At 39.5% G+C, this 17,667-nt stretch overlaps 1 protein-coding gene across 1 annotated transcript in view; it reads right to left on the reverse strand.

Annotated features, from left to right (window-relative positions):
• The window catches only part of RAB6B (RAB6B, member RAS oncogene family), an 87,502-nt gene that overhangs the window by 7,376 nt on the left and 62,459 nt on the right, over window positions 1-17,667 (reverse strand). The window contains exons 3-7 of the mRNA XM_089509356.1: window positions 17,298-17,351; window positions 12,331-12,436; window positions 5,679-5,790; window positions 5,245-5,338; window positions 4,371-4,437 (exon numbers count right to left, since the gene is read on the reverse strand). Coding sequence (XP_089365482.1) covers window positions 4,371-4,437; window positions 5,245-5,338; window positions 5,679-5,790; window positions 12,331-12,436; window positions 17,298-17,351 — 433 coding nt within the window. The remainder of the gene's footprint in view (window positions 1-4,370; window positions 4,438-5,244; window positions 5,339-5,678; window positions 5,791-12,330; window positions 12,437-17,297; window positions 17,352-17,667) is intronic.

A 17,667-nucleotide genomic window follows, 5' to 3' on the forward strand; every position in this document is an offset into this window, starting at 1 on the left:
TTCCTAGCATTCAAATCCTTCAAATCTCCTTGCAGTAACTATGCAGGAAAAATAGATTTTACAAGAGCAACTGGGCCGAACAGATTCCTCCCATGAGGTGGTGATTTATGAACAAGGTAACTACCTTTGTTTAGCAGAAAATCATTCAGACATATAAATCTAGTCTCTCTCCCAACAAGAGAAGAAATCTAACATGGAACTGGTCTTTAGGAGCTAATGTCTTCATTCTGATATGTTATGAACAAAGGATGTGGGACAAAGTGTGTATCTGTAGTATCATCATCTTTATAGCCTGCCCTTTCCTCTAAAACTGGGTCTCAAGAAGACTGCGAATCAGGAAATTGGGCACAGACAAGGGAAGAGAAAAGGAAATCAAGATTGTGGAATATTTCTTTATTAACACATGTTATCCCTCTCTGTATCATTGGACCACAGGGCTCTTATCCACTGGACTAGAAAGGAAAATCATAGGATAAGTGAACTAAGTTAATATCCAGCTTGAGCTTTTCCTAATTCGGAAATGAGTTGTATAGTTGTTTGACTTTTACAGTACTTTTAAAAAAATCCCACTTGTTCTGTCTCCTGAGAAAATGAATCTAACTAGTAAATATTGTTTGTTTTGAGAAACACACAGCTGGTAGATAATATAAAAAAGGGAAAGGAAAGTTGCCTAAGAGGGGAAGTTGAAACTTGTAGAAAATTGCCAAGTGTCTGAGTGTGTAGCATATCAAGAATAAAGGAAATAAACACAGAGATTTTGACTTTCACTTGGTGACCTTTACGATGACTGCCATGGAGAGGTGTGTTATAGTAGTTAATATAGCAAACAATTCAAACTTCCTAGCACAGGCACTAAAATACACTAGAGAACTCAAGAGCAAACACAGAACAACATGTTAGAACTAAACAAAAGCTTGGCAGTAATGAAACACTCAGTTACTTGTAATTTATTTTTCTAGTTATAATGACTAGAGCATCAAAAGGGATAATTTTTCTCCTTTGCAATGTAATTGTGACTTGTTACTTTTTTAGCTATCTCACTAAATGGTCTCACTTCCTTGTGTTGTAATTTTTGCTCTGTTTTGGGTGGTGAGGTGGATGGAAAAAGAATGTTTTGTACCACAGGCTAGTATCTTGTAGCATTCAAATGGTTTTTTAAAAAGAAGTTTCTCTGTTTTAAAAGAAAAAGAGAAATCATGTTTACTTTTAAAAATGCAACTATAATGCTAACCCAAATTCTTGCAACTGTAACAAATTATTCTTATTACTGTTCCCATTCAAAACCAATATGGTATATTATTACTTTTGAAAAATAAAATTGGTGATTCCACACAGCCTTTGCTTCTTAAGTCATCTGGCACTTTGAAAATCCTGATTAATCTCATGTCTAACTCACCCTCTTACCAGTGAGGAATATGGCAGGGCAGAAGGGGCATTCATATGGGCCTTCTGCCTAACCTGAGCCAGGAAATGTCAGGCAGCAGGCTATGATCTGTCATTCTTTGGCAAACATTCCCTGTGTAACAATTACTCTCTTTTGTCTGCAAGCCCTAGAGACAGAGGGAAGTCATTACTGCTATGTTTAATTTAGAGACCATGACTTTCTCTGTAATAAATAAGACTGAATTGGCCCATATTCATTAGTACCAGTGTATGTTCATTCCATAATGGGAAAGAGGGGTTTCAGTTTAACAAGAGCATTTGTGTCTCTGCAGAATGCCCAACAAGGAAGGGAATGTCTGCTGGGTATTTATTTTTTTCTTGGACATTCTTGTAGTGCAAGGCTGAGAAGACACTGAGATACAATGTCCATTAACTGTAGCACAGGCTGTCATAAGCCCGTTCCTTTCCCAAACATAACTGTCGGAGGCATTGGCTCAGTGATCAATATTTATTTTTACTGGAAACAACACAATTAATATTTGACTCCTGTACAGAGCAACCGCCACATGGTGCTTTTATAATCCTTTTCAGAGCATAGACTTTCTCTAGTTTATGCAGGTTACCAAAGTAATGCCTGAGCCAAATTCCCGATAATTGGGAATGTTAAGTTTAACAGATGGCTCTTGGGAGATGTTCACTAAGTAAAAAAACTCACAACAGCAGCGGGGCATTTTCTTCTTCATTACAGAACGGTAATAAATAGAGCTACATACTTTTTGGGTTAAACGAGAAAAAATGGGCATCCCCCAAAAGCTATCTGCTGTGCTTGTGTTTATGTGTGTTCATATACTTAAATATTGTGCTTACTGTATCCTGCTTTAGCAGTTGTAAAAGTTCCTGGAAATCCTAATCAAGCTAAATACTATCAGATATTTTTGACACTCCCAAACCCATTTTGGGACTTTAATAAGAGAAGTCTAATTGGTAAAATTTTAGAGAACCTAAGCAAAGTAATTCACTTCTTGTTATCATTAATGGGAGGATTTATTGATACATTCCATTATTAGTTTTTTTTTAAAGTCCTAGTAGAAGATGCTAAATATTATTGTAATCAATGAAGTTGCTCTCCTGGGCAAAAATTGCTAGTTTGCTCTTTTAAATTGGCTCTTTCCCAACCTGACAGTTTCCACATGTCCTAGACACACCCCATAATTTAACTGCTGGCAGAGGATGATAGACTCTGTAGTCCAACATTTCAAAAAAACTGCCATTTTGGGGAACTCTGTCCTGAAGCATGGTTCCAATCTGTTCCATTCTTTGCTAGATTTTTACATGTAAGAAAGTTTTGTTTTGGCAGAAAAGTTGTGGCAGAAAAGCATCTAAACATGTCAGTGTCCACTAGCAATACGAAGTGGTGGCAGCCTAGAAAATGAATCATCACTTTATTTTTCTGTATGAATAAACAGGGCCTGAGGCTCCTTGAATGTCTTCTTGGAATAAGAATTTGTGGAAGATGCCTATAGAAAAATGCCCTCCCTCAGTTTGGGTTAAGTAGAACCAGTTGAGGGTGGGCTTGGCCTGCTTCACATGTCCCCTGGATTGGTTGTGAAGGGTTATCCAAAGCTCAAGAAAAGAAAAGCAACCCTGTCTCAACATTTCTATTATTTTTGAATAGGAAAAAGTAATTAAAATTAATAATTACTATATTATATGAATAAATTGTTTTGAATTATTCTAGGGAACTGCATTACTGTCATACTGATTTTTGTTTAGGCCATAAGAAAATATAATTGGGATTGTTTATAATGTGGAAGCAAATGATCCTACAATATAATGAATTGAATCATATTCACAAATTCCAATGCATTAGCCGAGAGATGAGCAAAGGTAATGGTTTCATCCCATACTACATATATTAATGTATGAGTCTTACTGCTTAGATACCAAAAGGAATCTCCTCAGAGAAGGTTTTAATCCAAGAAGACTGTCTTTTGGTAAGCAGATTTATTGATTTCATATGTTCATTCTAACTCTCCACTGTAAAACTCTAAAAGACTTGTATCTCCTCACTCAGTCCTTTGAAGATTCAAGGTGAGGGTCATGATTTGCATCTTTCTATTCTGTCCTATTACAGTCTATCCCACTCCTACAACTCTATAAACATGCTTACTGATCTGAAGATTTAATATCACTCTGTACTGTATCTGAAGAAGTGGACCAATATTCACGAAAGCTCATGCTAAAATATAAATCAGTTTGTCTTAAAGATGCTACTAGATGTCTTCCCCCTCCCTCCACATTTTATGCTGCAACAAACTAACACAGCTATTTCTTTGAAAGGTTAAACTAGCAATAGATGAACACCCCCCGTCAAGTTCAGTATTGGACTGTCTCCTCCCAAACTTTGAAAATAGCTCTGCCACTTTTAATTGAAATCTGAACCTGTTTTAGATACTGCTTTGCACCAATAATAGTATCACTGGGAGCAGAAGAGGGTTCAGGTATTTTCCCCACTCATGTACATGCTTTGCTTACTTGTTTGTTTCTCCTCCTGAAGCTTCTCACTTTATTTACCTTTGTTGAGGTTCTACTAGATGGAGCAGCAATGGCAGGGAAGGGAGGGGTCTCTTTCTTCTTCCCTTCCTCTGTTTCCTCCATGCTCTTATGACTATGTGTAAGAGAGAAATAATGTAGCTTTCACACTATTATTGACATAGGCCAACAGAACCTCTTAAGAATATCCAGCACTTCTCAACACTCCTTGCAGCTGACATACCATCACAACTATCTTCAGAGAGGGGAGAAGGAATTATCCCTTTATAATATCCTCAATCTAAACTTGGAGAAATAGAAACCTGAGAATTGTCCATCCCTACTTTAAATGCCATCTTGAGAAATCAAGACTTATCTATTTATCTTCTTTACTTTTAAGATCCTGAATGGGAAGTTTTACTTCAGAAGGCCCTTTATTAATTAGCAAAGGATACTTCCTTCTTTGCTCTTCTCCTGAACACTCTCCATTCCCGGCAGAGCTGAGGCAACACGTCGGAAGAGCTATAGCAGTGGGGTGAAGGATGACACAAGTAGACAGAAAAGAGGATCAAGGAGTAAAAGAAAATAATTATTTTTTCTGTAATTTGGACTTTCGTATTCAGAATGCCAGTATGAACCCCCCCCTACAAAATTATAGTATATGTGACATTAAGAGCACAGTGAAACTCCAAAACTTTCTTCCCTTTATACATTAGCAACAAAGAACAAAATTAGAACTTTTCAAGTAAGTATCAATGTATTCAACAGTGTCCCCCCAAAAAACAACAGTTGTTGTGGTGCATAATTGCAGTTTCCAGATTGCAAAATAGCCTCATTTGTGATACGACTAATTGCAACTTCAATTGGCAAAAACAAGAGGAGAAAAACACCACATAAAAAGGAAAGATGAAAAACTATCATGTGTTGACTGGAAATGCTCTGTCTTAGTTTGTTCTGCAGTCGATAGCTTGCTATGTAATAATGATAATATTTATTTGTACCCCACTTCCCCCCCCCCCCAAATGAGACTCCGTGCGGCTTACAGTCTAAAACACAGTGCAACTAAAAACTTATAAAAGTGACAAATAAAATGGAATTAAACTATTACAATATTAAAACAGATTATTTAAAGTTTTCACTGAATAGGGCAACATAATTGACCCATGAAGTGATTAATTGGACCACTGCATATCCAATTTATGTGTGTGTGTGTGTGGGGGGGATATTTTCTTGAATTTACATGTAGAAGACGGATGTAGTGGACAAACTGAATCAAGCAAATCTGACTAGGATCCAAATTACTGATACTCAGAAACAAAAGTCTCTTACCTGTTTCACATTGTATCCTGTTTTTGCACTGGTTTCAATAAACATGACATTCAGCTCTTTAGCTCTCTGTTCCCCTTCTTCAATGGTTATTTGCCTAGGGTCAGACAAGCAGAAGCAGGGACTATAGTAACTGTTTCAATGCAGCTGGGAAAAATTGGGGAAATGGGGGTTTGTTGGAATATGTAGGAATGGCAGGGAAGCTGAGGGAGGGATGAAGAGAAAGTTGCAACACCACCAAGCTGAACCACTGATGAAGTGATCTGTCAACCAGACAGGAATTGTTACTTAGGAAATTTGTTATTATGGCAGTAAAGTTCCTTTATCTTTGTGGCTTATTGCCTGTTTTGCAAATTAGAACTATGTGCAGGTAAGAATTTTGACCATCCTCATCTCCAATGGAAAATAACCGCTTCCCTCTCATTATACGTATTTACCTCTTATCTGCAAGGTCTGTTTTATTGCCCACTAACATAATGATGACATCGCTTCCTCTTTCTGTTCTGACATCATCAATCCATTTGGATGTTTGCTGGAAGGAGTTCAGATCTATGTGAGAGAAGGGAAACAGAGAAGTTGTGCACAAGATAAATACTGTATCAGTTTTCCAGATGTCTCTTATGTGACTAATTCTGAGAAGTCAAGAAATTACACTTGTGTCAGTAGTTACAAAATACAGTACCTCCAGAATTTTAAACATTAAGTATAATGTAGTATAACATCTGATTCTAAGGGCTTTAGTGTGTGAGGCAGGATACAGACCGCCTGAAAAGGGCGGTCTGCCGCCACCTCCATTTCCGTCGGCGGGAAACCTCAGCCTCCAAATGGCAAGGCTTCCCGGCGGCGGAAAAAGAACCCACAAAAAGTGGGTTCTTTTTGTGTCACGCTTGTGATGCCCGAGTGCGCAAATGGCGCACTCGTGACGTTGCAAGCACCATGTGATGCGTGGACACTATGCCACCATTTTGACGCCCTCGTCACGTGCTAGGTGTGAGGCCAATATGGACGGTGCGTCCTAGTTCTGAATAAAATGTTTGTTGAAACATGGTTAAATACTCTTTTTCTTTGTAGCACAGGAAGCTATTCTGATTTTTGCTGTGTGTTTTGTGCCTCTGGTACCCAATTTTCTGTTAAAGAAGTAATAACCAAGGGCAGATCTACTTTGTTTATTGAGGTAAACCTGTATTTAGTTGTCTCTTGAAAGACTGCAATCTGCCACTCTCATCATGAGTATAGAGACATGATACATTACAGTAGGACAAGAGTGGTGTAATGCCCATGTCAGATTTAGTCTGGTGAGACCTAGTTTAAAATTCCCAATCAGCTGCAAAGTTCACTAGTTGACCTTTAGGTAAGTCAAATGTTGGGTGTGTCTACACTGCAGAAATAAAGCAGTTTGACATCACCTTAACTTCCATGGCTCAATGCTATGGAATTCCGAGGTTTGTAGTTTTGTGAGGTGTTCAGCCTTCTCCATCAGAGAGATCTGGTGCCCCACCAAACTACAAATCCCAGAATTCCATAGCACTGAGGTGTGGAAGTTAAAGTGGTGTCAAACTGCTTTATTTCTGCAGTGTGTAGACACATCCTCATTCTCCGACCAAGATGATGAGCTGATACAACAGAGGAAGAGAGGGTGTCTCTTTGCCATCAACAGCTGCATGAAGAGTGAAGGATACAGGGATGGGTGGGTTGGACCATTCAAGAAGAGCTAGAACAACATTTTTGGTTGGATTTAGGCTTTGCCTTCCTTAGATGGAAGGGCTATGCTCACAGAAAGTAGCTCCATTCAATTTTTGAAGACATGCTCTTGTCTCACCACACACATCCTGTTCAGTAGCATCCTTAAACACACATGTAGGATTTTCAAGAGGCTACCATGGGGAGGAGGGGTGAGGGAAGCACATTTCCATCAGCCCATTTGCATGTGCCTTTGCATTGAGCCAATTCTCTGTTTTAATCAAGGCAGACTGAAGAAGCAACAGTCAAGACAAAACCCTTTGATACTGGCTGACTTGTGAGGGCTGTGAGAAGACTCAGAGAGAGAAGACCAACATTAATAAAAAATAGGCAAGGACATGCTATCTCTAGAAAGTTGACAAGGATAGAAATGGGCAAGAAAGTGACCAAAGAAGGAATCAGGATGGGAGCTCAAGCTACACTTTTAGTACAATACATACTGAAGGCCAAAGTAATGGAAGGGCTTTGCTCACAGATACATTTTTGCATATAATATATGTTTTTCAAATTCAAATAGAAGTCTCGGAGGATAATACAGTAACTGGTACATGGAACTGGTGCAAAGTGAGAATTTTTCTCCAATGCAAACAGCACCACCGGATTAGTATTTTTTGCCACATCTGTAGTGTGGAGAATCAAACTTCTCCACCATGGGGGAAGGGAGAAGCAGGAGGAGAGTCACATAGTAATTATCTTCCCAGAGCTGACATTTACATTTTAAAGCATGCACAATAAATTCTGTGTGTTCCTATGTAGCATCAGGTCTAATTTTGCCCTCAGATGTTAATATGCAGATGTTAATGGGCAAATAAATATTCATGCTTCATTTATGGAACTGCTGGGATGGGTTAAGATATTAGCACTACCATATCCCCCAAACAGAGTTGGATTGAGCTCTGAAGCTGGACAGAAAGGTACCACACAAAGTCTTTGGCCAAAGGATTCACAAAAAAACAGAACTGTTTTCAGTTCCACTCTGATTCTCACCTCTCTCTCCACTCCCTCCCTCATGAAGAGTAGTTTTTTGAGGATGACTTTCATCCAAGACTAGTCAGATTAATTTAGCTGGGAAAGTCACATTTTTAAAGACCTAGTGTGGAATCTTTATTCTTAAAAGACCTCACTGATAAAAGTTTCAGTTGGAAACATTGCTTCCACTAAAGGTGTAGTCACGAACACTGACTGAAGGTACCAGCAGAGGCTTCCTATATTATATATATACATGTAGAGCGAGAGAGAACTTTTGTCTATCCTTCCTTACATTTTGCTAGAATGTGTCATCAATTAGGTTAAATTTAGTGCACCTATGGCAACTGGAACATGGTTTCCAGATTTGCCAAATGAATCCATTTAAAAAGAACTTTTTAAAGAGCCACTTTGCTCAGAATCCTTCCCCTGCCTAGTCATGACCCTTCTGTGACTATTTTATGTGGCTCAGCATGCAAGGGACCATGAGAGACAGAAGCAGACTAACTTTTCTGTCCATCTTCACTTCTTCTTAGATTTAATTGCAATAACTAACATAGCAAGACACAAACAGCAAAAGAAGATTACAGAAAAGTTCATGGTGCTTAAAACAGAGATTAGCTTAAAAATCAGCCAAGTCTGAAATATTTTACTCTGTATTTCCTTCAGCATGGAGACACTAGCTCACCATGGGCATACATTTCTCAGTCTCTGAATGGACTATGACAATGTGTGGGGTTAGCCACACACTTTGCAAATGCCTTATGTGCTGGGAATTTATCTGTGTCAATATACTGTTGGCTTAAAGGAGTAGTATTTGTAATCAAAAATTACAAATATCTAAAATAACAAATTACAGTAGGCTCTTGGTATCCATTGGAGTTTGGTTCTAGGGCCCTTCATGAGATTACCAAAACCTGTGGATGCTCAAGTCCCATTAAATACAATACAATGGCATAGTGACATGGTGTCCCTAATATAAAATGGCAAAAAAAGAAAAGGTTTGAATATATATATATATATATATATATATATATATTTCAAGCCATGGAGACTTGAATCCATGGATAAAAAATTCATGGACACCAAGGACTGACTCTATAAACTCTACCAAAATACAATAAAAACAATATAAACTAGTATCAATAAAAGGTGAATCAAACATTTTATTCCCCCAAAACTTGTTACAAACAATGGCTGGCATCCTCTTCATTAAACTGGGTTTATGATCTTGTAACTTCTAGGGATTCATGTTTTCAGTTGTTAAGGACCAAATATAATCCTCAAAACCTGCCTTTTCAGCCTGGCAGCACCCCAAATAAGGTGTTTCTGAGGCAGTACAGATAGTTGTGCAGGGAAATGATGTCTTTCTCACTCTCCTAGTCACATGGCATATTCAAACAAGCAGTTGTTTGACCCTAAGACTAAGAGGTCTCTCCAACTGCTTCTTTTCAAGGCACCCTGCAATCAGGAGTGTGGAAGATATCATTTTCAAGCCACTGATCTGTACTACCTCAGAAACCCTTTGATTGGGGGTGCTGCCTGGCTGAAAAGATAGGTTGAGGGTGGTGACATCATCAGAAATATGATGGAGCTGCTGTCATTCGTCTGATAAAGAAAAATCTCAACCAAAGCTTTTAACTGGCATGTGAAAGACATGAGAGGTGGGGAGACAATTACAAGATCTCTAATGGAAGAGAATTCTACAACTGGGGTGTCATTAATGAGAAAGCCTTACCAGACATGATAGACACTACTCTTTATATCGTGGATATGCTGGCACTGGAGGATACAGTCCTTGAAATGTATGCATATGTCTAAAAATTCACCATCTGTTAGCCCAGATGTTACAGCTAAAAGAATATCTCAAAGCAAGATAACTTGAGTCCAGATTTTACTGGTAAAATGCCTGAACATATGACCAGTTGCACTTTTAGGCAATCAAGATACAAATCTATGTGTCTATTTTTCTATGTCTATCCAAGGCAAAGATTATTTATATAACATGCTGCTATTACAGTGCACAGATATGAATGGGCTTGGGATTAGATGCTTGAGAGAATGCTTCTTCCTACTTATATCTGCCTGGTCAGTAAGGTTTCTTGAGTGGGGCTGTCCTCTGCATCACACCACTGGGAGCTGTATACTATTTGGGGATGTGGGAGAGTCTTGGCTGAAGCACCCTAAGTTGTGGAAAGCTCTCTCTTTGAAGGCGGAACTGATGCTAACACTACCCTTGTTTTGGCAGTTAAAACATATCATTTGTTCAAATTTCTGGGCCTAGTGAAATCATATTTAGTATCTGCTCTGTCAAATGGCAGGGTTTTGTTTGTGTTAAAATTATTTTAAATTGCCTAGATTGTTTAAATAAGATTGGTTTTTAAATGACTCCATTTATTATGCCTCAGTCAGAAATCTACTGATGATATAGGGTGGATTAGAAATATTTTAATGTATAGGTTGTATTGTGGATATGGGAAACAGGTTTATTTTTAATGACAATACATTAAGAACTGGTTTGATCATAATAGGATGGAGAAGACCTGGTTCAGACTATATCCAGCATAAGACTCCACATGGGCACCTTAAGCTAGTCTCTCAGCCTGAGCTATCTTTCAGAGTGTTTGTGAAAATGAAAAGGGAGGTGGAAACTATATACAATACTTGAGACTCTCTGGAGAAGGTATAATGGAAAACATAATGAATAAGTAAAACAAGTGTTTGTCAGAAAGTGAAACTAAAATAGAATGACAGCACAGAAAAGTTATTTTTTTGGAGTATAAAATTCTCTAAACAGCATCGTCACACACTAGAAGCTATAGTCCATAAAAGTAACTTTTCCAAGTTCTGGATAGGATGTTGTTTCGATGGAGGTCAAAGTCCTTATTAGTCAAAAGAAGTGTAGCAGAAATACAGGTATTACAAAGAAGAACAGACACGTGAGTGAAACTACAACAATCCTAGCACAAAAATGTCAACAATGGAAGGAATGTGAGCTAATGTGCTATTTTTACCAAAATAAATAAATAAATAAATATTTTTAAAACTACTTCTGCTATAAAGGCTGGCATCCCATTGAGCAAAATGTGTAAGCTAGACTTACACATTCATAACTGTATGCAAAGGGATCTTGCAGCAATTTTGAGATTAACTGAAAACAGTCTCAAAGGTGCTACAGGGTCCTTTTGCATATTGATTTTCCAGACTAAAATACCTATGTCTTTGAATTCTACATTCATGACTGTTTATATTCATGCTTACAATTGTGGCACTATTGCCACAGTTGAAAATCTCCCTTCAACCTACCTTTAGAACCAGCAGCTGCACCAAGCGATGGAGGTCTGTTCTGCTAGTGACTGGGGGACAGCAGGAGGACATTTCCAGCCCCCCTCCCATTAGCAATCCACGGTGCAACAACCACAAGCAGCACCCTCATCACAACTCCTCATTGCACAGAAATCACCAGTGGGAGAAGGGTGAAAATGTCATCCTGTGGCACCTTGTTCCCATCAGAACAGACCTCCATTGCTCAGGGTGGCTGCTATCTAATAAATATGTTTGGGTAATTCAGTCAGGAAACATTGCATTATTATGCATTCATAATTATGTTTGTGATATAGGGCTTTGACTATAGTTTTTAAAAATATAAACATAGATTGCCATCATTAGGCTTTTCAATGTATTACCTGATCACTAATTTCACCCTACTCATAAAATGTTTTGCAACATGGTTTCTTATATACCTAGTAAAGAAGCCCCCCCCCCTTTTTTTTCCTGCTAAGAATCTGGACTATGTTGACTTTGTCTTCAAACCCACCAAGGCAATTCTTAAGGGATGTCCCTGGAGGGTTTCTTGATTTCCTGGACATGAAATGAAATCTAGCTCTCTTGCATCACAAATGGGTGCCATAAAATTAGTCACCTCCATAAAATATTAATACTACCATTTAAGCATTCCAGCCACTTAGCATATGGTTAACCAGCGTGCCAGCAACAATGAATACTTCACTTGACTATTATTCATGTGAGAGAAAACAAGGCCAAAATCAAAGTGTTAGTGTCAACCAGTGCAAACAAACTGAATGCATGGAATTCATCTATATGCTGACTTAATTTTCCATCAGTGGATTTAATAGGTCTGTTGTAACTGAGAAATGCAACACAATTAGGACATAAGTCTTTAAAGACATGAAGCTTCTTTGTGTAAGCACAGAGAGTACAACGTCTCCTTAAACAAAATCTTCATATACTTCTGATACACATCTTACACTGAACGATGTACTGTGCTTAATGTATTACAGAAGGTTATAACGAGCAAGGGGCATTACCAAGCTCCAAAGAACATTTACACTGTGTAGACAATCACACCCAGACTTAACTCACTTGTGATGTCATAGACCACCACAGCTACTGTGGAGTCCCGAATGTAACTGGGGATCAAGCTTCGGAATCTCTCCTGGCCTGCTGTGTCCCAGAGCTGCAACCGCACCTGCCAGGACCAAGAGGAGAAGAGAAACAGAGGGGGACACAGAAGAGAGGAGATACACAAACAATTAGGAGGAGAAGCAGCCATGAATGACAGGAAAAGGAAACAACAAAGATGACAAAGAACTAACAGAAGAAACATTTCTCCATTCATTATCTCTTATGCTCTCTAAGAAGTTCGATTCCTGCTAATCTTTAAACTTAATATTCTAAATTTCTCATCTGAGTTGTTGGTTTTTTTATGGCATGAGACAACTGCCATGCTCCTTTAATGTAGATGTTTCCTTCACCTTTCCAAGTGATCAAATTTGGTGTAAAGAATGTTGGGGGGAGTCTCTATGTCTAATCTATGTGCATGGATTAGAACAGAGGTAGTCAACTTGGTGTCCTATAGATACTTGGGACTACAACTCCCTCAACCCTTGACCATAAACCATGCTGTGGCTGATGGCCCCTGTAGTTAAAAATCTTCTGGAGGGCACCAAGGCACTTGCCATTTTATTAGAACGTGTACTGAAAATTCCTGTGTGGTCAGGAGGATATGAAGAGGACTTTCCTTTCCACATCTGTATTTATTATACCAACACTGAATATGTTTACAAACTATTTGGGCATTTTTCTGAACAAAAGGCCAAATATGAAGGAAGCAGGTGGCATTTGAGATAAATGGGAAGGAGCAATGGTATAGTTTCCAGTTACTGGGAGTCATACTAGTATTACTGTGGGGTGGTACAGCTATCACTAATATGAAAAATAAGGCCAGTAGCAGTGTGTAAGGCTGCTGTTAATGAGCTACTCCAGAGGGATACATGGCTGAAGAGTGCAACATGAATTTGCTTCTAATGCCTCAGTTCTAAGGCCATTCCATATGGATCACAATTGAGATCAATGCAAAGACACAAGCTGAGGGGATATACGTAGGCCCTCCAGATCTTGTTGGACCGCAACTTCCATCAGTCCTAGTCAACACAGATATTGAGGTGGTAAGGTGTGCACTGAAGTTCAACATCTGGTAGATTGTGTGATTGATAGCCTAGACATACACATGTCACAGCCAAGCTCTGTTGACACTAATAGCAAAGGATTTCCACTTGTACAATGGGAGACTCTAAAAGCCTGAATGCTGTGTAATCACAAAATTCAGCTGTGGGTTGGAAGGTACGTATCATTGTTTTTGTTTTGTTTTGTTTTTTATTTATATACCGCTATTCCAAAGATCATAGCGGTGAACAGCAAGTAAGCTAATTAGCAAGTAAGCTAATTTGCCCCCAACAGTCTGGGTACTCATTTTAGCGACCTCGGAAGGATGCAAGCCTGAGTCGAGCTTGGGCCCTTTTGCTGGTCTTGAACTCGCATGGGTGGTGTGTCTATGTGTGTAGGAGAGTATTTGAGGTCATATTCACATTAACACACACATGCCAAGTTTAATTCTCATTGACTTGTGGAATTTGCAATACGGGTTACAGCTATCTGCACTACAAGCAGTGCTGGATGGTGGAAGCACTCAGGCATGGTGTTAGCACAGAGTACAGTGAACAAGAGCTCTACAAGCGTTTAAGCTTGAGAAGCACTTTCAGAGAAATGATTGATTGCAGCTGTTTCAGACACAGGTAATCCACTGTGCGGTACATTTGACTTTTCATTTTCCTGAAGCTCGGAAAGACAACTGATTTAGGGAAAGGATAATGGAAGTGAAGAGAATATTTCATATTTCTGCCACTGCATCTGAAACAACCTCTAGGGAAGCATAGGAAAATCTATCAGTGCTTTTGTGTTTTGTTTTTGTGTTCTGAGCTCCTGTATCACTCAGCCTATGGCTTTCATTAGAGAAATTGGAAAGCCTTGGGAACAACCCATTAGGCCTGAGATGGATGTTGGAGAGTGCATTAACGCTGCACGAGATAGTTAGCTGCTACTTATTAATGCAGCAGCTGCTGCTTTTCTCTCATTAGAGATAGCTCCTGTCTGCACTGACATTGGGTTATCCTTGTGCAAAGTTCCCTGCAAAATCCATAAATCAAGACTTTTTTTTTACAGTGGACCCTCCCTCCCCACAATGTCATTTTCCAACAAGAGGGGAAAATGGCAAAATGCAGTCAGTCGGAAAGAACTTCTGAAAATAGGAGTTGATTACCCAACCTTGATTAATCAAATTTCCTAGACTACATTACAGTACAGGATTCTGTGCATATTCCTGTTTTGTAAGGCGGATAGTTTAGTATCACACCTGCTGTGCCTGACACCCTGGTGAACTGTTGCCAGTCAGGGCAAACAATACTGGCTAGTCAAGTGAATAGTCTGACTGGAACAGGGGAAAGGCCTGAGCTCCTTAAACAGGGGTGGGCAATATATGACCTTTCATATGTGGCTGGACTTCCTACCAGTCCTAGTCAGCACAGCTAATAACAAGGACAATGGGAGCTGCAGTCCAACAACACCTAGAAGGCCACAAGTTGCCCATCCCTGTCTTAAACACAACAAAATCTGTTAGGAAGCATCTTTTCCCACATCTAACCCATGTGAGGCAACCAGATTTTGAACTGAAGAGCTCAACTGGAATAAACTCACATCAGCCATGGCCACAAAGACGTTCTTCACTTTCAAAGTGGTTAAAGTGAACCTTGAGGTAACAAAACAAAGTGCTACACCTTCAATCTTTGGTTGCCCACTTGTTCATGCCACAGTGCAAATCCACAGACCTACCCTACCACACTGGAGGAAGAACCACCCAGTCCCAAGAGGTCTGACAGCACTTCCACCACTAGTAGATAAAAGCAGGGAGAAGTCAACAATGGTAGTAATTCTGTCTTCCCTCACATGCTGCCAGGTGAGGGAGGTGTACTCCATTCTCCAAGGCCAGTACCAGGCTGGCTATTTTTTGACTGGATGGTTCCAAGAGGTTCTCAGAGGTAGGGTAATATGGAAGGGGTAACCTGAAAAACCACTTGTGCCACAGCACAGTAGATTTTCCAGGTCACATTTCCCTTAGCACCCTGCTTTGAGGACCTCTCAGAACCATGGGTCTGGAGCAGCAAGGCCAGCAGCAGCAGTGGTGAGTGAAACTGTGACCTTGCCAATACTTGTGATCCATTGCTGGAGGTGACTGACCTCCTAAACAACTTAGAACCAAGTTATCTGAGAGACTGCTTCATCTCTTGCATTCCTGCTTAATCTCTTCAAATCTTTAGGGGAAGGTCTTCTGGTGCTGCCACTCTCCCCTTTGAGCACTCTGGTGGCTACTGAAATACGGTCTTTCAATGTAGCTGCCTTTGACATTGGAATGCACTGCTTCTGGAATTAAGGCATCTCACTAACAACTGTGAAATGTAGGTGCATGATAAAAATTATGATGCAGGTTTTACCAGGTTAGTCTTGCTAATCAATTAATTATCCTGATAGTTACTCCTTCAGTTACCAGTATAATGGAATAGATATTCCCCATGATTTCCATTTTATATTTTATTTTACAGGTACCTGATTCTGATTTTTATAATAGCCAGCATGTCTGAAATGCCAATGATATAGCCCTTGCTCAGTACAATGAAAAGGTAATGCTTTCTGGAGGGCTAAATCTCTCCCTGTGTCCCTAGAGACATACAACACCATCCCAGGGCTTTCACTCAGAGGGTGCCACTAATCAGAATTGCATATTTAATTTCCCAATATATTTGTATAACTCAGAGGCTCGCATACTTGCCATCAACTGCTTGTTAATGTGAAAGTATTACGAATCCCTTTCTCCTGCACAATAGTAAGGGCAACAGTTTAAGTCTATCCTTGGAAAGCGAGGGCCTCCTTAGGAGTTTGCTGTGATTATCTAAATAGGTCTCTCAATTAGAAAGGTAGTAATAGCAGCTCAGCGTTTGTGAAAGACAGTTTTTCCATCAACATTATTATTTCCCTGCAATGTGAAGCTACGTGAAAACACTGGCTGTACTTTTAGGAAGAGCTTGGGAAGGGTACCTTTCTGGATTATAACTCCCAAAATGCCGTAGAGGCCATACCATCTGGAGGATTCTTGTATTTGTAGTCCAAAACAGGAACTTTCTAAAGCCCCAATTTTAGGCCTCTCATACACAGTTCAATGGCAGGGGACAAAAGTAAGATCCAGTAGACCTGGTTAGTGCCCCTCATAAATCAGTTGTCTTCTTCAGACCAAACCCCTGGCCACTACTTTGCTGCAGATGGTGACTCCATTATAGATGCCTAATGGTTAAGCTCATACAAACACATGAAAACAGACAGTCTAGGATATTCACTGGACAGGGAGGATAATGGCAATAGGGATAACACAAACCTCTTTGACATGGAGCAACAAAGAATGAATGTACCGAAATGCCTGCTTACACTCTACGAAGTAGTCAACAGCTACCAATATGAAAACTGCCGGGTTAGCCAATATACTAGGAAAATATAATTTGAAGCTTTATGGTTGGCACTGGGTTTGAGGCCAAACTATATGACATGTAATCCAAGTGTCCTCATATATATATATATATATATATATATATATATATATATATATACACACACACACACACACACACACACACACACACACAGAAAGTGATTAATGCTAGAGAAGGAGATCTGCTCAGTTACTCCAGTTCCACTTTGCAAAGCATGAGAGTAGCCTACGGAATCCCATGAAATTCAGCAGAGACCATATGATGTTAATAGCGCAATTCAAATACCTCATGTCCCTAAAAAAAAGGTAGTCTGTGAAAAGCAAACCAGATGTAAAAGAGCACGAGCAGATTATGTGCACGGCAATGTGCAGTTAGCTTGAAAAATTCCCTCTGTGTGTGCCCATTACGTCTGTCTGAATACGTAGCTTGAGAACGTCAGCTCCTCCTGCCACTTACTGTCCGATCTTCCAAGTACATGGTTTTGGATAAGAAGTCAATTCCAATTGTAGCCTGTAGGAAAGGGAGGGAAAATACATACAAGATAACTGTCAGCAACTATTTCAGAACAAAAGTCATTTAAAATTCTGCATCTTGCCTGTAATCTAAAGAATCACTTTGAGGGTCCTCAAGGCCTTAAATATCACCCCACTAAGAATTCTTCTTTCAGCTTGAGTCAGCCTACCTCATGTCAAATAATAAATTGTTCAGAAATTCTCCCCAGTTTCAAATGAGGATGCTAGATTGTTTGAATCAAAGCCCCTGAGATAGGCAGAAATAGGAGCACAGATGTTTGGGATCCTATCTCAAATATCCACAGTGGTGGCTG

The sequence above is a fragment of the Sceloporus occidentalis genome, unplaced genomic scaffold (genome assembly GCF_023333645.1).
Source record: "Sceloporus occidentalis isolate IW3139 unplaced genomic scaffold, rSceOcc1.0.p SCAF_2, whole genome shotgun sequence".
Taxonomy (NCBI): Eukaryota; Metazoa; Chordata; class Lepidosauria; order Squamata; family Phrynosomatidae; genus Sceloporus; species Sceloporus occidentalis.